Source organism: Danio rerio, chromosome 7 (genome assembly GCF_049306965.1).
Source record: "Danio rerio strain Tuebingen ecotype United States chromosome 7, GRCz12tu, whole genome shotgun sequence".
Classification (NCBI taxonomy): domain Eukaryota; kingdom Metazoa; phylum Chordata; class Actinopteri; order Cypriniformes; family Danionidae; genus Danio; species Danio rerio.
The window spans coordinates 14890001-14916500 of record NC_133182.1 but is presented as its reverse complement, the minus strand read 5'-3'; the positions used below and the strand labels follow the sequence as shown (position 1 = coordinate 14916500).

The window sequence follows — 26500 nt, the reverse complement described above, 5'->3', positions numbered from 1 at the left end:
CCATCCATTTAACTTATCAATACATCCACCCATCAATCCATCCATTATATCAGTATATTGTATCAATATATACATCCATCTTATCAATATATCCATCCATCCAGCCATCGTAATAATCCATCCATCCATTCATCGGTCCATCTGTCGTATTCGTCCATCATATTTCTATTTTATTTATCCATCTATTATCTATCCATCATATACCTCCATCGTATTTATGCATCATCCATCCATTATATTCATATATCTATCATCTATCTATCGTATTCATCCATCGTATTTATTAAACGGAGGAAACCCACGTGAATGCAGGGAGAGTATGCAAACTCCATACAGAAACGCCAACGACCCAGCCAAGGCTCGGACCAGCGACCTTCTTGCAGTCAGGCGACAGCACTACCTACTGCGACACTGCGTTGCCCTAAGTACATGGTGTAATACAATAATATCAGCATTTTTAGCAGTTCAAATGGTTTCACAGTTACTTCAAATGTGCGAATAGTAGAAAATAAATATATGATGATAACAATCATTTGACAACACTAAAATAAACCACTGATGCCAGTGTTACCCAATACAGCAGCCAGCCTTTTTCTTTCCAAACTCTCTAAAGGTCTGTTTTTACTTGAAATTCGGTCAAGTGTTTTAAATCTGTTACCCGTCATGGATGCATGAACCTGTTTCCCGTTACTAAGTATAAAAGCGTAAATGCCCAGAGAGTATCTCTAGTGGGGCTGTAATCCATTCTGCACCATGCTGCTTTGCTCTTCATACCCATAATCCAATCTAGCCCACGACCACTGAGCCACAGACTAGCCAGTAATCCAGTTTACAGACTACCAAAATAAAAATAAAAACACACACATCGCCTGCTTCCTGATACTCGCACCATGCTGACCGAACAGGAATACGATCAATCAGCAAAGAGATTCTTCTTCTACTACTCGCAATCTTTAATTTTTCTAATGTGCTTATCAGTTTTTCACGATGCCAGGATAATCTCTCCAGCCTCAACCACAAAGCCCAAAGGTGACATAGTGGATGGTGGTTTGAATGATTGCTTAACCAGTTTTAGTTGCTTGTCTTTATGAGGGATTTGAAAGTAATTTCCATTATTTAAGGGTTGGGATATGCGTGTGTCTCCTGTAAGTCTGTTTTTAAGATCACACTTACTCGTTGGCTCATTTACATTGTCAATGAACTATTAACACAGACTTGTGCAGTAACTGTGATACCATTTGAACTGCTAATAATGCTAATATCCATGCATTACACATAATAGATATATAGATATGTTTGTACTATAGATAGGTTGATACTTTGGATATTTTTATTGATGTGTTGATAAGATACTTTGGATGGATGGATGGGTAGATAGATAGATAGATAGATAGATAGATAGATAGATAGATAGATAGATAGATAGATAGATAGATAGATAGATAGATAGATAGATAGATATGCTGATACTATATATATGGATGGATATATTGATACTATGGATGGATATATTGATACTATGGATGGATATATTGATACTATAGATATATGGATGGATATATTGATACTATACACGGATATATTGATAGTGTAGACAAATATATTGATACTATAGATGGATAGAGGGATGATTCGATAAATTGGATTGATGGATAGATACTATGGATGGATGGATAAATGAATAGATACAAGATTGATACAATACATTGATAGGTACTTTAGATATGTTTACACTACAGATATGTTGATACTATGGATGGATGTATTGATATTACTGATGCATACTTTGAGACAATAGGTAGATATATTAAAACGATAGATCTATGGATGGATATATTTATACTATAGATTGATATTTTGATAGTGTAGATGGATATATTAATAATATAGAAGGGTATATTAATAGTGTATATGGATATATTGATACTATAGATAGATATATTGATACTATAGATGGATGGATGCGACGGATGTATAGATACTATGCATGAATTGTTAGATATGGTAAATAGATAGATGGATACTTTGGATGGATGGGTGAATGGATGGATAGATAGATGAATGGGTTGATAGATACTTTAGATAGATAGTCGTGACAGGACTAGTCTATTAATGGGGTGTAAAAAAAACTGTTTGTAAATTTTGACTTGTTCCAATCATGTATTAACCAATTTGTTGTGCAGAAAACCTAAGACAGCATTTAGAAGTACACACAGTGCGTTCATGAATCGAGCCTGTGCTGTCATTTTGCCTGAATCTGTTTACAACCATCAGTGGCTCTAAAGAGAGTTATCAAAAAACATCTCATGCAAAAAGATACTCTGCAAGCCATTAGGTGACAGAACATCGATGTGCCACTTATAACGCCTCGGAAAAGGCGGTTGAATTGGTCACTGATGAAAGTACCTCAATCTCCCTTGCAGTCATGCTTCATTCCTGTGGCCAGACGCTCGAGCCCCAGAGGACAACAAACGTCAATATGACTCGCCATGTGTGGATTACGTGCTTGGCAGGATCTGCTATTTATAATCACTTGACACTGTGAACGTGTCCAATGCGGTAATAATTTCGTAAGCTCTCTGCTTTGTCAATATTGCAGACTGTGCGTATGTGTATGTGCGGCCGATAAAGATGTTTCTGGGCTCCATGAGACAATCTGCTTATGACCATCTTGAATCAAAGATTTTGTCTCCATGTCTCCACTCTCTGTTTTCTCTTTAGAGCATATTATGTTTTTATATGAAGTTTCTCTGAAATAAAAAATAATTTATTCAGGCGTTATTTTTAATATGTTTGTCTTATGGTTGTCTACGTAAAAGCTAGTGTGCTACAAAAGAGTGAAATATATATATATATGAAATATATATATATATATATATATATATATATATATATATATATATATATAATAATATATATATATATAATAATATATATATATATATATTATTATATATATATATATATATTAGGGCTGTCAAAATTAGCACGTTAATGCACATGATTATTTTAAATATTTAATGCGTAAAAAATAATGCAAATAACGCAGTTATTAACTGTATAACGTGTAAAAAACTTGTGTTTAGGGATGGTGTGTGCATAGAGGCGACCTACTGTAGGCGAGCGCCTTGGGCATTAGAATAGTGAGCGAACGCCCCCGCATTTGCGCTTGTCCCTTCAGGTCAGAATAACTTCACATGCAAAAACATTTGTAAATAAAAAAGGAAGTCGTTAGAGTGCCTTTTGGTTTCTTTTCTCGTGCATCCCAGATACTTGCTTCCCATCAATGATTTTTTTTTTTGCAAAGTGGTAATGTAGTCATCCAACTTCACAATTTGTAATGTTGCAGTCAGTATTTGAACTTAATAAAACTTAGTAAAATTGTACAATTACATTTGTTTACAGTATTAATATTATTCACACCTTACAGATGTTACAGACTTTTACCATTGCACACTCTAAGATTTTATCAAGTTTAAGCATCTATAACACTTGTGTTAATTTTATTATAAAGAGATCAGATATTGTTTTAATATTTTAGTTTTTGACTATTAAAACTATTTGTCTAAGTATGTTGGTAAATTAAAGTGGTTAAATTAAAAAAAATCATAAAATTTCTAAATGTATTGTTAAATTATTCAATAATTATCGATATTGAATGATATGTAACATATTGAGATAATTTTTTTTTGCAATACTGCCCAGCCCTAATTTATTCACATAAAAAAAAAAAAACTTTCAAACCAAGGGTTCACCTATCGATCTATAGATACTGTGGATGAATGGATGGATTAATTGATACTATAGATTGATTGATACCGTAGATTGATTGCTTTTGATGGATGGATAAAAACTGATACTATACATAGATATTGATCGATACTATAGATGGACAGATCGATACGATAAATGGATATGATAGACATTATTGTTGTGATATTTAAAACAGCAGTTATTTCTTTTAACTAAGTATGCCGTCAAATGTAATTATTCATTGGATACTATGAAAAATACTATGGCAGGTGTTGATTTAAATGTAGGGCTGTTGCCAGGAATAGCTATTAGGTGCCAGTGTCTTCCCACATACTTCACATATACTGCGTACTGTATGCGAATGTCAAACTTACTGTAAGGGTTGTCAACCATATATAAACAAATGAAACAAATTAAAAACTAAAATCCTTTAACTTTGATTAGCATGTTACACACTAACATTTACTACATCTGTTCTAGACAATGTGGGAAGATAAAATATATATATATATATATATATATATATATATATATATATATATATATATATATATATATATATATATATATATATATATATATATATATATATATATACAGCAAATGAAAAGGGGAAAGTTGTTTAATTGCAAAATGCAGCATAATGGTGGATTGTTTTTTTAAATATAATTTTTTTTCATCCACTCACATATTCACAGCTTACCGTGAGAGATGCAAATTCAGCTTTTTTCATCCATTTTTTTTCCATACAGAGAAAAATATATATTATTTAGCTGCACTTTATTTTAGTTTGTGCACATACACTGTAATTACCTAAAAAAGTACTGTAATTTTAGGTAACTACATGGGTTAAGGTTAGGTTCAGAGTTAGCAACCAGTTATATGTATTATAATAATTACCATAATTGGGTAAGAAGTGCAAAGCATGTGGAACTGGACTTTAAAATAAAGTGATATACATAATTTTCTTGGGTAAAGCCACAAAAAAAAAAAAAAAAAAAAAAACAGGCAATGTAAGTTAAAGGGATATTTCACACAAAAAATTCTGTCATATTTTACTCCTCTGCTTATTCCAAACCTGTTTGAGTTTCTTTCTGTTTTTAAACACAAAGGATGACATGCTAAAGAATATTGGAAAAAAGAAATATCGGCACCAATATTTGATTCCCAGAACTATCAAATATCGGCAAATATCTGATAATTTTTTTTTTTTTTTTTCTGGTTGCATCTGTCACTATAAAATAACAACACACCCTTTCCAGTCACTTCAGTTCATAACAGCCATAAGCTATGTGATCAAATCCCCGCTGCCTAAAGCATTGTCATGGACATTGTCAGCATACTTTAACTTTGATATTTTGTATGTTTGAGTATTCTTTTATTGATTGAAAAACTATAGTCTTATTGTCTTTTATTTCTGTATATATATTTTTTATATCCATTATTTTATTAAAATCGTTTCATTCTTGTGAAGTTTACAAATATAAATAATAATAATAATAATATTAATAATAATAATAATACAGTTTTGAACTTCTTTGCTCTGCTTGCATTTATTTTCAATGAATTTGTAAATTTACCTTAATTTAGCACATTTATTATTATGTTTTTATTTTTATCCAGCATTCATTTAAAAATTATCGGTTAAATAATCAGTTGTCTGCAAAGAATGATCCAACCCAGCTATCGGCATTGAAAAAAAATTAATATTGATCAACCTCTACTTCAGGATTTCTTGTTTTAGGTTCAACTGAAAAAAAACAAACTCATAAACATTTAGAACTTCACAAAAAAAACAAAAAAAAAACATTTGTTTTAGGTTAGTGGTTGCGAACAATTTATACGGGCTAAATGGAAACTAATTGAATTTAGTTTTGTTTAATGTGCACTGTAAAAAGTGATTAGTTACTTAAAGAGAGTAAACCAATTGCCTTAAAAGCAACACATTGACTTTACAAAATTATGTAAACCCATTGTACCTTGGAACTGTTAAGTTGACTTAGTCGGCTTAAGTTTTTTTTTTATATAATTATGCTAATTGTATACACTTAAAAAAATAAAAGTAAACTAATCACTTTTTCCAATAAACTTTATTATATTTGTTTTACTTCTATTACTACCATTTTTTTTCAACCGAACACACAAATTCATAAGCATTTAGAACTACACTGAAAAAAATATTATTGGATTTTTTTTATGTAAGTGGTTGCAAACAATTTATATGAGCTGATTTAAACAAATTAAATTAAGTATTGTTCAATGTAATGTGTTTGTTTAAATTCAGCTCATATAAATTGTTTGAAACCACTTATCTTTAAAAATTGTGTAAATCCAATGAATCATTTTTTTCAGTGTATGTCATTGTGAGAAAATGAAATTTTGAGTGAACTTTGATTGAAGTTATACCAAGTAATACCATGTTGCATTGAATCCAGAACATTTCCATGACTTTACATTACACTCAAAAAATTGTTTGCTGTTTGTTTAAACTACTTATTTCAAATGCGCTGAAACAACGCAATTCTTGAGGTTTTTTCAACAACTTAATTATTTTATATTCAATCCACTTAAATGTATAAAAACTTAATTGCTTAATGGTGTCCCAACACAAATCGATTGTGTGTAACCCAACATTGTTTACAGTGTAGGTCTATGTGCAGTGATACTATAAAAAACAAAGTTTATTAAACTAAATTAATTACAAAGTCATGAACTCCCCCTTAAAGGAATATCACATTTTAAGTAAGCATTGAATCCAGAACATTCCCATAACTTTACATTAGGGTATCTGCAGTGATATAAAAGGCAGTTCATTAAACAAAATGAATTCTTATGATACTTACTCGATAGTAATCCGAGCTGTAAATGTCTCTGGACATCCCGAAGTCTCCAATCTTCACCAGCAGCCCATTCCCTACGAGGCAGTTGCGGGTGGCCAGGTCGCGGTGCACAAAATGCTGCGAGGACAGGTAGACCATGCCTGCCGCTATCTGTGTAGCGATATGCAACATCTGCGAAAGGCCCAGTTCCCCATTCGACTGCATCGGCTGGCCGTCCACCAGGATCATGGCGTCCGGACCATGTGCTCTGAAATGAGGAGAAAAGTCCTGTTGGTTACACTTGGCAGTAATTGTCCTTCAACGTCCAGCTTCGCAATTACTCATCGAAGAGTCACGTTTTGGATCCGAGCAGGGAAAATTGATTATGGATCAATGTAAAAGGGCACAAGGTCGAAGTGTTCAAATGCACCCCATAAAATAATTCCCCCCTCTAATCCTTTAATCCCGTAAAGCTGTCTAATTTGAAGTGAGTGAGTCAAAGGCGGAGAAAGATGTGCTTTGGCTTGGACTGACTGCTGAAATAAAATCGCCCCTTCGGTTAACTTCTTTTTCGATTTTTCTCTTCGCTCGGGAAAAATGATTTTTGTCTGATTGCGGCAGGATTTGCATAAGGCGGCTGTTCTGAAGGGCTCCACTGTAATTTGTGGTCAGTGCCTCTTCAGCGGCGAAGCTCTTCAAACTGTACGTTGAAGAGCTAACAATCAAGAGAGCTAACAATCCTAACGCCTGCGCTGCTTTAGCACACGAGTCTGGCTGTGGAATATGTGGGAAAAAAACAAAGTATTCAATTCACTTCTAGATTTTTAGCAATGTTTAAAAGGTGTGATCTCTAAAGAAGCCATTTATAGGGATAGTTCACACAAAATTGAAAATTCAGTCATCATTACTTAGGGTTCCCACACTTTTTGAAAGCACTTAAATTTCAGACATATGCATTCAAGGCCTGGAAAATACTTTAAAAACAAACACCGCTCCCTAAAAGTGCTCGAATTTAAAAATTGATTGTGTTATTTTAACAATTGTACAGTACTGCTTTTAAAAACAGTGATACACATAGTACCTTCATTAATCATTTGAACTAGGGCTGAAGATCTTTGCCTGAAGCCACAGGAACCTGAAGGGTTCGGGTTTAATTTCTATTGTTTTAGAATGGGCCGGGCTTGGGCTTGTGAGGTAAATGAACAGTCATGTGATTCATTTCGATTAGCGTGATGAATTTCTATTGTTTTAGAATGGGCCGGGCTTGGGCTTGTGAGGTAAATGAACAGTCATGTGATTCATTTCGATTGGCGCGAGAAAGTAATCAAATCGTTTGTTACAACATTATTATCCATCCCTGCAAAGGTGAAACAACTGATGACGGAGAAGTCAAAAAGAGCAAGGCCAGCCATAAGATCAAAAAGAATGGTCATTCTAGCCGCCAAGGTATTTCGGCAGTCGCTTATACACTACACAGCAAGCTGATAGGGAAGATGACAAGGTCACTCGCTACATTGAAACCGCTGTCATGGAAAATGAATGAATTTTCTTGGCTGGTGGAAAATGAACAAACAATCCTACCCAAAACTTGCAAAATTAGCCAGATCAGTACTATGCATCTTGGCCAGCAGCAGTGGAAGGGTGTTCAGTGCTGCTGGACGCACCATCAGTGAGCGCAGTACTGCGCTAAAGCCATTTACAGTGGATTCAATAATGTTCCTCCACAAAAACACGTTGCTTAATCTTTGTGAGTAAAAGATTTTCAAATTATAACTAAATATTAATTAAACCATAAATGCATAATGTAGACAGAGTATATAGGCTTATGTTGCCATTATTTTTTTATTATTCAGCTTCACCATCGCCTTAAGGCCGGATCGTGAAGAGAAGTGACGAAACAAATTCCGCAGAGCCTTTATCTATTATCTATTGCCAAAGTACTCAACATAATTTAGAATTTTTTTTAAATTTAATTTGTTAGGAAAGACTTCTTTTCATTGGTGTGGTAGCCAATTTAAAGACTAAGTGTATATACCTAGGCCTATTTAGAGTGCTGAGATGTAACAATGTTACAGAGGACTTATTTTATTTCTTAGTTCCAACTTCCAAGTGGCCTATAGCCTATGTTTGTTATGAATAAATTATGTTAAAACACGTATAAACAACTCTTCTTGAAAAAAAGCAAAAGAGTTGTGTGCATGTGCACATTTGAATAATGTCAGGCTGTAAACAGGTTTGAGATTTTAAAAAGCTGTCAATCAAAATGTACTTGCCAGGCTCGGGCCGAATTCTGCTGGGCTCAGGTCCTATCGGGCCTAACTTTTATTACTCTTTTACAGCTCTAATTTAAACATTTACAACAACAGTCTGATATTGATCCCAGTTTTCCCCATATTTACAGTTAAGACATTTATTCCGTATAATGTTTGGTTATATTACACAGCTGTAATACAGCTGTTCCATCGGTGATGGAACTTCACAGGCTCTTAAGAAAATATGAGAGAGATTTAAATCTAAAGTGATGATGAAGAGTGGCAAATGCGCTTTATTTAAAATTATTAGCGTTTTTTATTTATTTATTTATTTATTTATTTTTTAAGAATTTAATGTCCATGTAAGAGTGGGAACCCTGACTCGCCTTTACTTGTTCCGAACCTATTTGAGTTTCTTATGTTGAACACAAAATATATTTTAAAGAAAGCTCTAACCATTGTCTTCCATAGTATTTGTTTTTCCTATTTGACTTGTATTTAATTGCAGACAATATAACAAATATTATTATATGTTTCTCATGATTTTTATTTATTTTTTAATTTTTTTGTACACATAACCAATTTTAGTTCTTGCAACACATTTAAAAAAGTCAAGGTGGCACTGCAGCAAGAATCATCATTCATCTGTATCACCACATGGAGCTTAAGACTAATTTGGCAAACCACAAACCAAGTACCACAATATGTAGTTATATCGACAAATGCCAGTTAAAACTGTACTCTTCTAAAAGGAATCCCTATGTTAACAGTGTCCAGAAGTGCTGGATGCATCTGGGATGGACCATCACATAGTAGATGGATGGATGCTGTGTGCTCTGGACCAAAGAAGAAAAGGATCATCCAGACTGTTACCAGCAACAAGTCCAAAATCCAGTATCTGTTATGGTATTGGATTGTGTCAGTGTCCTTGGCAAAGGTAACTTGCACTTCCGTGATGGCACCATTAGATGTTGAGATGTTGGAGCACAATATGCTGCCATCTTTTGCCCATGCTTATTTCAACAAGACAATGCAAAACTGCATTACACTGCACACATTACAAAGTCCTGGCTGTGGAGGAAAAGGAAATGGGTACTTGACTGGCCTGCCTGCAGTCCCGACATGTCTTCAATAGAGAAGGTGTGGCACATTTTGAAACACAAAATGTGACAAAGACTCCATACTGTTGCCCACCTTAAGACTTGTTTGCAGGAAGAATGGTATAAATTTACACCAGAAACACTATTACTTTCTGTCTTCAGTCCATAAATGTCTTTTAAGTGTTGTGAAAAGGAATGGCAACATTACAAAGTGGTAAATACTTTACTGTTCCAACTTTTTTTTAAATGTATTGGAAAAACTAAAATTGAAATATATGTAAATTATAAGGAACGCATTAAATAATGTTTGTTTTATTGTGTACAATAAAATACAAGTTAAAGTAAATTTAGAAATGAATACTTTCATTTTTTATTTGAGTTTTCCATACGGTCCAAAACCTCTGCATCAAAATCATCTGCATAAAGCTTCACCAAAATTTGCTAGCAGAATATTTTTGCTGTACAGAAAAATCAAGCAGACTTGTCTCATTGCAGCTTTTCAAAAATGAATTTCATCATTTTTTTTTTCTTCCTTGAAATGCAAGTCCGGCCATCTGCATAAGTGTAAGAAAAAAATCTCTCACTACACAAAAGAATAATTTATTATCATCACCCATCGCTTTGCTCCCACAAGACAATCATCTCACTCAAGAACCCGATCTGCCTTTATATTTTCACAGTTCTCCCCTGCAAATTACGATTCACACGGCTTCAATCCACCTTGTGACATGAATACAATGAAGCTCAATCATAAACTGCCATTCTGAAATAGATTCTTGTGTTTTAAGACCTGGCAAGCTGTCTCGGGTCATCAGTCTATATAAATAGAGAAATGAAACTTTCTGACTGATTTGAGGTGCATCAGATATATGTAACTCATAGTTATATACTGTATTCATATGTAACTATTTCCTATCAGTGAATCTTTCAGATCTCTGAATTGCATCTGCTAAAATAAGTCTTTAATTTAGAAAGCCTTTAATCTTCAGATCTGTGTTGTTTCAAAGAGCTCGCAGGCCCAATTATTTTGGTTATAATCAATGTTAATATGCGAATAAAAGCCAAAATCAAAATAAGTCATCGTGTTTCTGTAGCAGAGTTGGATTAAACTGCTAAATTCTCCTTATAAATGTTTTGAAGTGTAAGAAATTTGGTTAAGCAATATAAAAATCTCTCTGATTTCATAAATATTTTTAATAATGTGTTCTGGAGAGGAAGATGGTTTTGGAGTGACGCACCATTGAATAAATTGTTTTTTTTTTATTGTTTAATTTTAATGCACTATAAACCTCAATATTTGTGCAATGTTTTTTTAGGGGATATTTGTCTTTTTAAGGATATTTTACCCAAAAATAACATCTCTGCCATAACTTATTCAGCTTTTGACTATTAAATTTGTTTGCGAACACAAAGAAATATGCTATAAATATATTCATGTACATCCATATTAAAAATGTATATTATGGAAGTTACCAGTTTTCAACATTATTCAAAATATCTTTGTTGTGGTTAGCAATGGAATGAAAGTCAAACTGGTTTGGAAGAAGTAAAGGGTGAGTACTGTAAATTATGACAGAATTTCCATTTTTGAGTAAACTATCTCTTTAAATATTTTTCAGTGAGATATTTGAGACAAAGATGGTACTTTAATAATAAAAAAAATTGCTACTTAAGTTTTCTGTGCTAACTGTGAGAAATAAAAAATTATTCTGGCTTCTCCCATCTACCATTTGAAATGAAAATGTTCATTGCTTGTTGGAAAGCATGATGAAATTACATGATTTAAGGAAGGTGCATGTGATATTCCCACATAATTTGGCCAAAATAGCTTTCCTAAGGAGCTAGAGTAATTTCACCTCCTGCAATTTCAGAGAGCCTTCCTAAAGCATAGTACACCTGATATTTCAAAAACAGGCTCAGTGGAAATACATGCATGTGGCGTCAAAATATGTCAATTATTCTAATATTCATTTCCAGTTAGCATTTTATCTGAAACCACATTTTTTTTGTGTTTCTGCATCAAATTTAATTGAGAAAAATGATTTCATATGCAGTACATGGAAAACATTTTAAATACCTGTGAATTTTCTGCTTGTTTCTGTGAAATAAATTGTGTATGACAATACATTTTGTTGAGAAATATAATTGTTCTACAAGTCATCCTAATGTACCAATAAACAAATAAATAAATAAATAAATAAATAAATTATATGTGTATATGTAGGAGTCTATTTATGAGAGATGCGTGTCTCTTTATATATATATATATATATATATATATATATATATATATATATATATATATATATATATATATATATATATATATATATATATATATATATATATATACATACATACATACATACATATGTATATGCATATATATATATATATATATATATATATATATATATATATATATATATATATATATATATATATATATATATATATATATATGCATACACACATGTATATATATATACATGTGTGTGTGTGTGTGTGTATGTGTATATATATATATATATATATATATATATATATATATATATATATATATATATATATATATATATATATATATATATATATATATATACTTATGTATATACAGTTAAAGTCAGAATTATTAGCCCCCCTGACTTATTAGCGCCCCTGTTAATTTTTTTTCCCAATTTCTGTTTAATGAAGGGAAGATTGTTTCAGCACATTTCTAAGCATAGTAGTTTTAGAAACCTATTTCTAATAACTGATTTATTTATCTTTGTCATGATGACAGTAAATAATATTTTAGTTGATATTTTTCAAGACAATAAAGTGAACTAGGTTGGGGTAATTAGGCCAGTTATTGTTAAGAAGTTAAGAACTACAACTTCCAGCATGCACTGCACATACACACCAGTTCCTGATACTGACTGACTGCAAACATGCACAGCTGAAGCTGACCCATTATATAATTATACAGCACACACACACTGACACTGCTGAGTCTTGTTTTTTTTTCTGTACACTAACAAAGCATTTCTCATTGCCTTGCCATGTTGAATTCTTTGCTTTGTTTATTGATTTTGATGTAAGCCTCATGCACTGACCTCTTTGTCTGTTTTTGATTTCTCTTTTGGATTGCGCACATGAATACTGTTGATTCCTGAGCTTGACCATTGCTTGACTGACCGCTCTCTGTCTAAATAATTGCTGCATTTGGATTCCCTCTCCGTTGTACAGAACCATATTTTTACAACAGGCAGGTTTGTTTCATCTGGAAACTGCAGTCAATTGTATGTTTTATGAGTTTTGTACAAATATAGTAAGAGGCACGTTTTTACAATAACCCTTGGTTGTAAAATTCCCAATAACAGTGAAGTGTGTAGGAAGGCTAAACTTCATTCTTAAGCATGCAGTGTCCTTAGTGTAACATAAAAAAAATCTACCTCAGAAACTTATTGAGGTCTCCATGCTTCATGTATTCAAAGACCATGATGAGAGGGTCGCCGTCCACACACACGCCATAGAACTTGACAATGTGCTCGTGCTGGAGGTTCGTGAGCAGCTCAGCCTCCCGTTGAAAGTCTTTTCTGGCCGTCAGGGTCGGGTCTTTGAGAGTCTGTGAGAGAGATAGAAAGCGTGTTCACTCTGGGAGATGTAGAGACAAGAACAAATGCATGGCGGAGAGTGGGGTGCCACGTTTTTTACTCAACTCGTCCTCTGGGCAAGGAGAAATTAGATGGAGGTTAAACTAATATGTCTAATTGCATTTCAGGATGTCTGCCATCAGCTGAAATGAGACCAAAATGTACAACAAAAGGCCATTGCATGAATTCTCGAAACAAAAAGGGGTTGAGGGAGTAATCTGAGACCTCTTCAGTTCATACACAGTTGACATTTTATGTACAATACATCTATGGACATTAGATATGTTTCTTTTTTTTTCTAGTTTATGCCTAATTTTGCACATCAGTAAGAAGGATGAGATTTGAATATTATAATACTGGGTAGTAGTGTAACATTTTGCAATGGTGTATGCAAGTTTGTTTCCTGACACAGCTTACCCCGAAGCGTTAGACATATTACATCTACCATTTTAGGAGATGCTTTAAAAGGTGGTTTGCACTACACTCCTAATTCCATTTCATGCATATGCAGAATAATTAAAGGGCTCTATTTTAAAGATCTAGGTGAAATCTAAGCACTAAGGGGGCTAGTCCGCATCCACTCTTGCTATTTTAAAGACAAAAATACGCTTTGCGCCCTGGCCCTTAATCTAACAGGGTTGCATCGCACCATAGTGCATTTGCTATTTACATGGCAGACTTTGTAAGTGGAAAAACTGAACGCTTTACTAGCAAGAAAACAGTTAAACAGACCATCTACAGCACAAGGATAAAGAACGAGCCTCCTCCACTCTGCCTCTTTGCTTTCTTTTTTACTTTACTTTTACTCCTCACTTTACTCTTTCACTTTTGTGGATAAGGAAACTTGTGTTTGTTTCAAAACTATTTCTGAATTCAGTTCAAATTTCCAGATAACTAATAAATGAACAAGAATAACGAAGTGTGGTCAAAAAAACTGAGATATCCAAACATGCATCCTATTCTTATGCCTCATGATGCATAACATCTCCAAAACCCGACAGGCATGGAGGTAGTGGTTTTTATATTTATGTAGAAAATAATATATATTTTTTTTAACAACAATGTGCGTTTACTCACCTACTTAATAGAACTGAACACCCATGAGTCCACAAAGTTGTGTAAATGGATTTGCTATTTAAACATGGTGCAAAATGGGAAAATTAGGGTTGTGCTGGTCTGAAAATAGCAACAAATAGAGCCATACATGTCTTGTGGGTTTATGATAGATGTGAGATCATGCAAGGTTTTTTTTTTATTTATTAAAGTTTAGCAAACTTTGCCAGCTAATTTTTATTATAAGAAGATTTGTCACAATTTAAGTGGTTAGCTGATTTAAAGGAACACAAACATTAAATCTGCAGGATGTTTAATATGCACACAGAACATTATTTTATTTACAGTTTTAGCTTGCAAAAAAAGTCTAAATATCCTTGAAATAATGTTCCAGCATCATTCAGAGAAACAGATATGGTAAATAAAACAACATGCATATTCTGACATCTGTTAAAGCAAGTAAAAAAAGAAACAAGTGATCATAATACATTTGAGTATACATGTAAATGACAAAAAAATAATAAAATTCTGACAAAAGTGTAGAGTAAACAAAAGTTTTAATGACAAACAACATTTCGGGGCTGCTATGTGATCATTAATAGCTTTTTTCGTTTGCCATCAAATTATCTTGTATTTTTATATTTTTTATTTGCCATCAAAATGCTTGTTCTAAATATCAATAACAAGATTTTTGGATATATATATTGACTGAAAAAAAAAATGAACACGTGTTGTATAGGGGAAAATAAATAAATGCAAGGTTGTTACATTTTAAAACCCCTTTGTCTGTTACCATAGTATATATATGTGAACCAGGACCTCTAAACCAGTCATAAGGGACAATTTTGTAAATATTTCATTGTAATCTTATGGTTAAAATAATCGCAATACTGAGAAGATCGCCTTTTAAAGTTGTCCAAATTAAGTACTAAGCAAAGTAAATTACTAATAAAAAAGAAAGTTTTGATATATTTACTCTAGAACGTTTGCATAATATCTTTATGAAAAATAATCTTTAGTTAATACATATAATACTGAAAAAAGATTTTTGCCTGAAAGTAAAACCAATCATTTTGACCCATGCCATGTATTTCCAAAAATATACTTGTGCAACATGTTGTGCTCCAGGCTCACACATAGCAGTAAAATTTAAACACATTAGTAATATAATATTTTTTAGTAAATCTTAATCACAGGCTATCCTCACAATTAAATTCAAAACATACCAAAATCTTAAGGCCAGTAATATTATTTAATCATTGCAAAATAAAAAAGTGCTACTAGCCTTTATTTTGTGTCCTGTTCCTACCAATTAAATGATAACTTGGTCTGAACAGCACATGATGCAATTTGATTTTAATTACACAATTCCCCCGAACTCTCTGACACAAGCAGAGGGAGGCATCATCAGAGAATGGCGTATATTACGGCACAGATGGCGACGTGTTTGTTTCTGTCATGGGATGTGTTTGTGCCCGGAGTAGTGGTCTGACAGTCCTGGGTTCATAACATCCTCATGACACTGGAGCATTTTCACAGCATCTTCTGCTATCTTTATGATGTAATAGTTTCAGTGGGCTCTGGTGAGGCAGAACATTGAATTACAGAGGATGTGCGAGAGCGCTTTTCAATGGTTCAGTGATATTATTGGCCTCAAGAAGTAGCTCTAGACTAGTTTTCAACTGGTTTTATTTTTGGTGTCAAATGGAGAAGCAATACAAAAGAAACATTACTATGGTACAACATTTGTGTGTCATTAACTGATTGATTTCTTTTGAAAGGGTTTAAGCAAAAAATGCATTGTGCTTAACACAAACCATGTTTATTCTGAACAAGAAAGTAAGATGAATGGCCATTACTAAAATTAAGATGAATTAAGATGAATGGTATTGTGAATCCCAGGAATGAATATCCTTACAGTACTGTAAAAGGATATTGTTTTAATAGTTGTGCAGACTACTTGGAGAAAGGGGGAGTTCACTCTGTCACTCATTCACTTAGTCATTCAAATGATGACTATCACGCACAATTTCACCACACTCTTCAGAAGACACCAACTCAAATGTCATACAGCAAACTCACAGTAACCTGTTGTGCATTATTAACGTCTACAACCCTAAACCCAACCTCACAGTAACCTGTTGTGCATTATTAACGTCTACAACCCTAAACCCAACCTCACAATAACCTGTTGTGCATTATTAACGTCTACAACCCTAAACCCAACCTCACAGTAACCTGTTGTGCATTATTAACGTCTACAACCCTAAACCCAACCTCACAGTAACCTGTTGTGCATTATTAACGTCTACAACCCTAAACCCAAACTCACAGTAACCTGTTGTGCATTATTAACGTCTACAACCCTAAACCCAAACTCACAGTAACCTGTTGTGCATTATTAATGTCTACAACCCTAAACCCAACCTCACAGTAACCTGTTGTGCATTATTAACGTCTACAACCCTAAACCCAAACTCACAGTAACCTGTTGTGCATTATTAACGTCTACAACCCTAAACCCAAACTCACAGTAACCTGTTGTGCATAATTAACGCCTACAACACCTACACCAACCCTAAACCCAACCTCACAGTAAACTGTTGTGTTTTATTAATGTCTACACCTACCCCAACAAAAAACCCAACCTCACAGTAGTCTATTCATACATTCATTTTCACTTCAACTTAGTCCCTTTATTAATCAGGGGTCACCCCAGTGGAATATCTTTAGACTGTTGAGGAAACCGGAGCATCCAGAGGCAACCCACACGAACACAGGGAGAACATGCAAACTCCACACAAAAACGCCAACTGACCCAGCCGAGACTCGAACCAGCAACCTTCTAACTGTGTGGCCACAGCTCTATTTACTGCGCCACCGCGTCGCTCCACAGTAGCCTATTGTTCTATTAATGTCTACACAAAGGGTCTCAAACTCGCGGCCCTTTTGTGGCCCTCAGTGCAATATTTTGTAGCCCGCGCCGACCGCTGTACACTGACAGAATCCGTCCACACTACGCCGGAGTTCTCGAGCGCTGAAAACGGATCATTTCAAAAACGCTGGAGAGGCCGTTTTCATTCTGAAACGCTGCTGCTCCGTCTCAGTGTGGATGGGGAAAGACGGAGACATCTGAAAACGGAGGCGGGGCTGCAGACATTCGCCTCTCTGATTGGGGCTTTTCCTCAATATTAAGTAGCCTAACACACAGTTCAGTCCTGAATCTTCTCCGTGTAAGTTCAGACTTGGCAAGTTTGATCAAGGCTGCATCTCTTCTTCTCAGTTCGATATGGAAAACATACCAAGGACACGCGTCAATCTTCACAGGGAACCAGGCCCGGATTGGCTAATCGGGAGGACCGGGAGAATTCCCGGTGGGCCGGTCCGTTTTTTGGCCGCGAGGGCCGGTGTCCGTAGCTCCAGAATCTTTTGCTCTCAGCAGTCACACTTTTTAAATTTATTTATTTACTTGACCACAGCCTTTTTATTCATTATTTTACCGCAACTCTTCTCTTTTCATCTACTTTAATGATTATAAAACTTAGTTGTGTCATCATTCTGAACACAGCTATTGTGATCCAGCGGTTAGCATGTTAGGTTGAGACGCCGCGGACCTGGGTTCGATCCTCATTAGAGTAACTTATTGTTTTCGTTTTTATTGTTAAGACAAATAATACTGTTAGGGTTGTAGAACATTTGAATTTCTAAAGCAGCTGTTTTCTCAAAAAAAAAGATGTGATAGTGTAATTAGAAACTGATTTGGAAATGACCTTATTTTAATATAGTCAGTCGTGAACTGAGGTGGGCCGGTCTGAGGCTTGAAACGGTGCTGAAAAGGTGTCCCACTCCGGCCCTGCAGGGAACCGTGTACTTTATAACTTCATTCACATCACCCTGGCTACGTTGTTTCACTTTCTCAACAATAAAATGTAAACTTGATATAAGGAACTGCCTATTTTTATTTTAATATTAACAACTAAACAGACAGCAGAAATGTTGAGGCGTCGTGCTGCATAAGATGAGCGTCATCTTCACTGTGTGGATATTTATAACAAAACGGAGCCGATAACAACTGCCTCCTTTCAATTTCAGTGAAAATACGAAACACACCCTCTCTTTTGCTGAATATCAGTTTTAATAATCGATAATGGCCATTATAAAAGTATAACATACAATAAGTTTATACATTATAGGAAATAAAGGCAAGCGATCAGTCAATATACAGAATGTAGGCTACGTGGTTACATTAATCATTAACTTATCTTTGCGCTCAGCCAAAACACGTTACCTGAGAACAAGTAATAGATTCCAATGCCCAAAGTCAGGGAATATGTCGTTAGATAAAGACAACAAGATGAATGAAATATCACGTTTAATAAATATAGTGAGATTAGATCCAGCGGGAGATGCTTGATGAGAAGTCCGACTAGCAGAGCTCTCATCTGGGTAGACAGGCTGCAGCGCTTGCCAAAGTGTGTGTGTGTGGTCACGTGATGTGCGTTTTCAGCGTTTTGGTGTGGACGGAGAGCAGTTCAGAAACGCTGGGTAAAACGCGAGTGTGGATGCGGATCGTTTTCATTCTAAAACGCCGTTTTAAAACTAAAACGCACTAGTGTAAACGGGGCCTGACAGAATCAGCGGAGCGGGGAGAGAGAGCGTCACCACGCACCCCGCCCCTTTGTTAGACGCTGTGAGGGGCGGGAAGTTAGGAGGGAACTCGCGCCGGCCAGAACCAAGGTAAGCTGTTCCCGCCCCTGCCTGCCACTTAGCTACCTATCTGCAGCCTGCCACCTACCTAGCTACAGCCTGCATCTTATATATATTATAGGTAGATACAGACTGGTACAGACTGATGTGACTGGAGTGGGGTGGGGGTGTTTTATTTATACATATATACACCTTTTTTTTAGGTGAGGGAATGGAAGTTTTGAGTGTGTGAGAAGTTATTCTCCACCTTGAACTTCAATAAGTCAAAGTACAGGTCTAGACTTAATGATGATCATCTTCAAGCCATACTGAGGGTCTCAACTGCTTCCGCTTTAAAGCCAAATGTGGTTCAGATTTGTGAGAAGAAGCGCTGTCAAGTCTCTGGCAGCAAGGAGTAGGCAAAAGATGCCATGTTCAGAAGAACTGTTCATAATCTTCACTCAATGTTCTATTAATGTTCAGGACACTTCATGCTCAGAAGAAATAATTAAAACTGTTAATAATTACATTTGAGGACTTTTTTTTTGTGAAATCCCTTATCCCCCAGCCTCACCCAGACTTTGCCTCCTGCGGCCCCCAGGTAAATTGAGTTTGAGACCCCTGGTCTACACCAACCCTAAACCCAACCTCACAGTAGCCTATTGTTCTATTAATGTCTACACCTACAACAACCCTAAACACAACCTCACTGTAGCCTATTGTTCTATTAATGTCTACACCTACAACAACCCTAATCCCAACCTCACAGAAACCTGTTGTGTTTTATGATTGTCTACAACACCTACCCCAACCCTAAACCCAACCTCACAGTAACCTGTTGTGTTTTATTAACATCTACCCCAACCCTAAACCCACCCTCACAGTAACCTGTTGTGTTTTAGTAATGTCTACAACACCTACCTCAACCCTAAACCCAACCTCCTGGCAACCGGTGGTGTTTTATTAATGTCTACACCTACCCCAACCCTAAACCCAGCCTCACTGTAATCTGTTGTGTTTTTGTAATGCCTACAACACCTACACCAGTCCTAAACCCAACCTCACAATAACCTATTGTGTTTTATGAATGTCTACAAAACCTACACCAACCCTAAACCCAACTTTACAGTAACCGGTTGTGTTTTATTAACGTCTACAACACCAACCCTAGACCCAGCCTATTTGCAGTGTCATCCCTCCTACTTGGAGGTCTCTAGGCTGCAGCGATACCTACTTGGCTTTTACAGTAACTACAAAATCATGCCTCACCTTTACAGCCACCAGCATCTTATCTTTGGTGGGACTGAGGTTGTAGCATTCGGCCAGAAACACTTTCCCGAAAGCTCCTTCGCCCAGCTCCCTCTTCAGAACAATGTCCCTCCGTTTAATATGCTGCACATCTGAAAGAGAGAAAACCATAATGCTTATTAGAGATCTGTTCTGGATGTCAAGGTCACCGTTTCGCAGTCATGCAGCAGAATGGGTCTGAATTGTGAACAGATACTAAAGAGTTAGTCTTGTATAATTACTATGTTCTGTAAGTTTTGTTTTGTATTCCTATATGATCCTTTTTTGAGAGTTTTTAACAACTAGAAAATACTGTAACTTAATATATATGATAATTGTGCTCGAGTTGTTTTGCAAACCCCCTTTTTTTGCTACCGAGTGTCAGGGTTCTGCCACTCTGGTCTTGCAAAATTATTGTTTTGTTGTTTAGAGTCCAGACACTAGCTCTGTCTTGTCCTGTATGTCATTGTGTCTTTGTATGGGCGCCGTTGTGAGCGCACTCAGACCATGCGCACTCCCACTTGAAGCAGGTGCGCGAGGTCTGTGCATGCTTGGGACATGCACTCTTTTACTCGTGTTTGAGTTTGTTTTGTCTGCATCACGCTGTTTCATTCTTAGCGTCTGTCTAGTTGGTTTCGGTTGGCACTGAGATAAAGCATCCGCGTTGCATATGGGTGAGCACATGGTAAGGTGTTTTCATCTACAGTGTGCTTGTGTCTTGCGTCTGTTTTTGTTGGTATTGTTTAAGCAAGTGGGTGGGTATTTACATTATGGTTTTGTGGTGTGATTCAGTATTGTGCTTTAATATAGTTTTGTGAACACGCAGTTAATGAGTTCTCTCATTGGCTGGGTGTTCTTGTCCTGTTTTACGTGAGCACATGGCTTGTAGTGTTTTCTTGTGTCATGTGCTCTCCCGTCTATTGTCTAGTCCCACCCTCCTTGTTAACCCATTATTAGTTTATCATTATGATCAGTATTAGGTTCACCTGTTCATGTGTTAATTATTTCTGCTTATATTCTCCTCATGTTTGCTGTCCTGTGCAAGTTCATTGTCTTCCACTTGTTGGAGTCATCCTGTCTTGTGTCCAGTCCTGCCTTGCCAGCCCAGTTTTGGTCATGTTTTTCCCCTATTTCTGTTTGTTTATTTTGTTTATTTAAATAAATATCATTCATTGCATTCTGGAGTCTCTTCCCTTTACCCGAACGTGCACACTGAGGTGGAACTTGGTTCGTTAAATAAAGTGCTACCAATTTTATTCTAGGTGTACAATTTAGGGCGACATGTTTGCTCAGTGGTTAGCACTGAGGCAAGCAGATTGTGTGTGTGTGTGTGTGTGTGTGTGTGTGTGTGTGTGTGTGTGTGTGTGTGTGTGTGTGTGTGCGTGCGTGTGTGTGCGTGCGTGCTTATGTGTGTGCGTGCATGCGCATACATATGCATGTGTATGGATGTTTCCCAGTACGGGTTGTGGCTGGAAGGGCATCCGCTGTGTAAATCATATGCTGGATACATTGGCGGTTCATTTCGCTGTGGCGACCACTAAGGAATAAAGGGACTAAGATTAAGGAAATTGAATGAAGGAATGTACAATTTAAATTCATGTGTGGCAATGATTAATGTTAGTTAATTTATTCTGTATTAAGATACACTTAGTATTAATAGTTATGCTGTTTTTATTTTGAATTTGGCTTATATTCAGATTTTTACATTGTAAGTTGAGTAATTGTATCAGCATTTACCATTTGTATTATATTTTAGTTTTATTTCAGTTGTTATTATTAATTTTCATACATTATCTTAGTTTTTTAAATATAGTTGGCAACACGGTTATTACATAACTAAAATAAAATACATATAATCATTTTTTTAAAGTAATAGTGCTGTCAAACGATTAATCATGATTAATCACATCCAAAATAAAAGTTCAAATTACCAAAATGTATATGTGCGTGTTGTGTGTATTTATATATGCATGGCTTATAAATACATAAGTATAAAATGCTCTTTTATATTCATATTAGAGTTGGGTGGATAGATGATGCCATGGTCCTGAGCCGGCATCGTGATCCTCCGCTCTGTGATATTTAATCTTGTCTCTATCTAAGGACTCTTCTGTCTTTTGAATTTGTCAGGTAACGCGTCACAGCATCAGTACACCGTGTCAATCTTTCGATTTCACCCTTGTGCTTAGTAATTTTAGCAAAAACCTCAGATACTGTTGGTTGGTATCTGTTGGTTGTGCACCTTTTTTATCAACCAAGTTTGTCGACCATTATAACAACACAGATCACTCTGCCTATTCATGCCAGAGGCCCGCGGAAAAAAGTGATTGACAGGTGTTAATTTGTGTTTAACTTATCTTTATTTCTGTTTGGTTATGGGTAAAACAGACCATGTGGGTCAGGTAGTTAATATGGTAGGCCATATATAATTGATTAATTATGAATTAATTAATTATTCATAAATAATTAATTTATCACCGACGACAATACCATCGTCCTTTGCGATGTTTCACATTAGACATCGTACGATGCCAAATTAGTCGACATCGCCCAACCCTAATTCATATCTAAATATTTTTATATAATACGAATAAAACATAAATATATATGTAAATATATTTCTTTTGTACACTTTTCATATTTTATGTCCAGTGTGTGTGTGTGTGTGTGTGTGTGTGTATATATATATAAAACTTGTTATAATAATATATAATATTATCACAATATTATATATTATATATAATAATAATATTAAATAAGAATAATAAATTCTTAATAAAATTAAAAAAATACAATAGAAAAAATGACAATATTATAATTTATTATATTATTTATACAGTATATATTATTATCCACAGTACTTGCCAAAACAGTTTTTCATCAGATATTTATTTCAATAGTTATTCTTTTTTTTTTTTTTTTAGTTAACAATAATAATACTGGGAATAGCGCAAACAAACATTCCATCCATTATCATTCATTCATTGGCAAAAGAATAACTATAAATATAAAATGTAACACACACTTATCCAAAGTGACTTACAAATGAGGAATACAACAGATTTATCACTAGGAGGCAATAAAAGTGCCAGCAATAAAAAGTCTAGAATAATACAAGCTAAAAGGACGAACATAAAAATGCTGAAAGCTTATATAATTTATGTTTTTAAGACAAGTATTTACTCTCGCATGTCATTTCAAGCCTGTATGTTGTGGTTACAAAAGGGGTATAAAAATAAATTTGCTATGTATCGCGAACCGTTTGGAATTGTATAGCTTTTTTGTATTTTTAATAGACCTTTACTTTGTTGCTGCATGGATGGCGCCATAGTGACCAGCACCCTCCGGTAGGGTGCTTAGAACCGTAAGCAATGTCATCATATATATATATATATATATATATATATATATATATATATGTATATATGTATGTATATATATATATATATATATATATATATATATATATATATATATATATATATATATATATATATATATATATATATATGTATATATGTATGTATATATATATATATATATATATGTATATATATATATATATATGTATATATGTATGTATATATATATATATATATATGTATATATATATATATATATGTATATATGTATGTATATATATATATATATATATATATATATATATATATATATATATATATATATGTATATATATGTATGTATATATATATATATATATGTATATATGTATATATATGTATGTATATATATATATATATATATGTATATATGTATATATATGTATGTATATATATATGTATGTATATATATATATATATATATATATATATATATATATATATATATATATATATATGTATGTATATATATATATATATATATATATATATATATATATATATATATATATGTATATATATATATATATGTATATATATATATATATATATATATATGTATATAAATATATATTTATATATGTATATATATATATATATATATATATATATATATATGTATATAAATATATATTTATATATATATATATATATATATATATATATATATATATATATATATATATATATATATATATATATATATATATATATATATGTATATGTATAAAATTATTATTTTTTTCCTCAAAGGATGTTTACCAAGGGATTTTTCACAGTATTTGCTATAATATTTTTTCTTCTGGAGAAAGTCTTTTTCGATTACTTTTGGCTAGAATAAAACCCGTTTTTAATTAAAAAAAAATAATTTTAAGGTCAATATTATCAACCCCCTTAAGAGATTGTTTTTTCAGTTGACCACAAAACAAACCACTGTTAAACAAGAACTTGCCTAATTACTGTAACCTGCCTTATTAGTTAAAACTTGCCTAACTTTTTCGCTTATTAGTTTTTACAAATTTAAGTGGATTTAACAAAAAAAAAATTAGGTCCCACTTTATATTAAGTGGCCTTAACTAATATGTACTTACACAGGAATTAATAGTTTGTTATAATGTACTTATCGTGTAAATACGTGTATTTATTGTGTACTTATGCTTGATTAAATACATGCATGTAATTACATCTGTAATTACATTAGTAAATAACACTGTTGACCATCCTTTTACCTTAACCCACCCTTAAACCTACCCATACCACCAAACCTGTCCATAATCCAACCTCTATCCCAACTCAAAAACACCACAAGTGTTCTGAAATACATTATAAACACATTAAGTACATTGTATTTTTTTTTTTTTTGATGCAAGTACATAGTAGTTAAGGACACTTAATATAAAGTGGGACCAAAAATTAAGTTGTCCCCCCAAAAAAGGTAATTGGTTCGAGCCCAGGTTGGGCTTGTTGGCGTTTTTTTGGTGAGTTTGCATGTGCTCCCCATGTTGGTGTGGGTTATCAGCCTTTATACTGTAATATAATCTCACAGACACACACACACACACACACACACACACACAACGAAGAGAAAGGTTGAGGCTCGCAATTATCCAAATAATAATATCATCATAAGAGACAATGCCCCTTATTAAGAGGCTTCAAAATATAGTGAAATATGAGTGACAGGTTCTGTGTCTGCTGCTGTTGTGCATGTTGTGTTAGCGCACACGTGTACAAGTGTAAATAAAGGCTTCAGTCGTGAGTTGTTCGCATTGTGTAAAAAGGTCAGCTCCTGTGCAGATGGTGTTCGCCAATTGCTGCACACAGTCACAGCTGGATATTTTTTCTGCGTGCTTTTTTTTTTTTTTTGTCTCCTCTGAGTTCGCTTTTCCCAAACAAAACGAGTGTGATGCAAATGAGAGTCAATTGTAAAAGGTCTCTTTTTGCCATCTGTTTTGGAACTCACCTGGGACTTGTAATGCTTTGCCATCAATGTTCATTGTCATTTCCAATTATTTGTGCGCATTTTAAAGTACTGAAACCTAAAAACACAAATGCTCTACCGAAAAAAACTACTAATGCTGTAATACTAATATTATACTAAACTAACGTGCAGTCTCTCTTTTCTTAATATTTTCAGCAAGTTCAAATATACACACTTATACAGTGACATACACACATTGCATCGTTATTAAAGCAGCTATGTAGATATACGTCTCAGTCTGCTTACAAAATCTGCATTTAATTCTGATAAACTATTGTGATAAAACGGTCATGATTTTTTTATAATATATTCACTAAGCCAATTTCCTTTAATTTGACATGAAGTTTATGTTTAAATTGTAATTGTATTTGTATTTTATCAGGTCTTAGTAATTTATTAGAAACTCTTTTAACATGCAAGCATGTATGCGCGCACACACACACACACACACACACACACACACACACACACACACACACACACACACACACACACACACACACACACACACACACATTAAATAAATAAAGAAA

General features: G+C 34.2%; 1 protein-coding gene across 3 annotated transcripts in view; it reads right to left on the bottom strand.

Moving 5' to 3' along the window:
- Positions 1-26500, bottom strand: part of ntrk3b (neurotrophic tyrosine kinase, receptor, type 3b) — a 296182-nt gene that overhangs the window by 14071 nt on the left and 255611 nt on the right. For all 3 annotated transcript variants that reach the window (XM_073908114.1, XM_002662753.8, XM_017356972.4), the window contains 3 exons: positions 20568-20698; positions 13359-13531; positions 6597-6840 (listed from right to left, as the gene is read on the bottom strand). In XM_073908114.1, coding sequence (XP_073764215.1) covers positions 6597-6840; positions 13359-13531; positions 20568-20698 — 548 coding nt within the window. The remainder of the gene's footprint in view (positions 1-6596; positions 6841-13358; positions 13532-20567; positions 20699-26500) is intronic.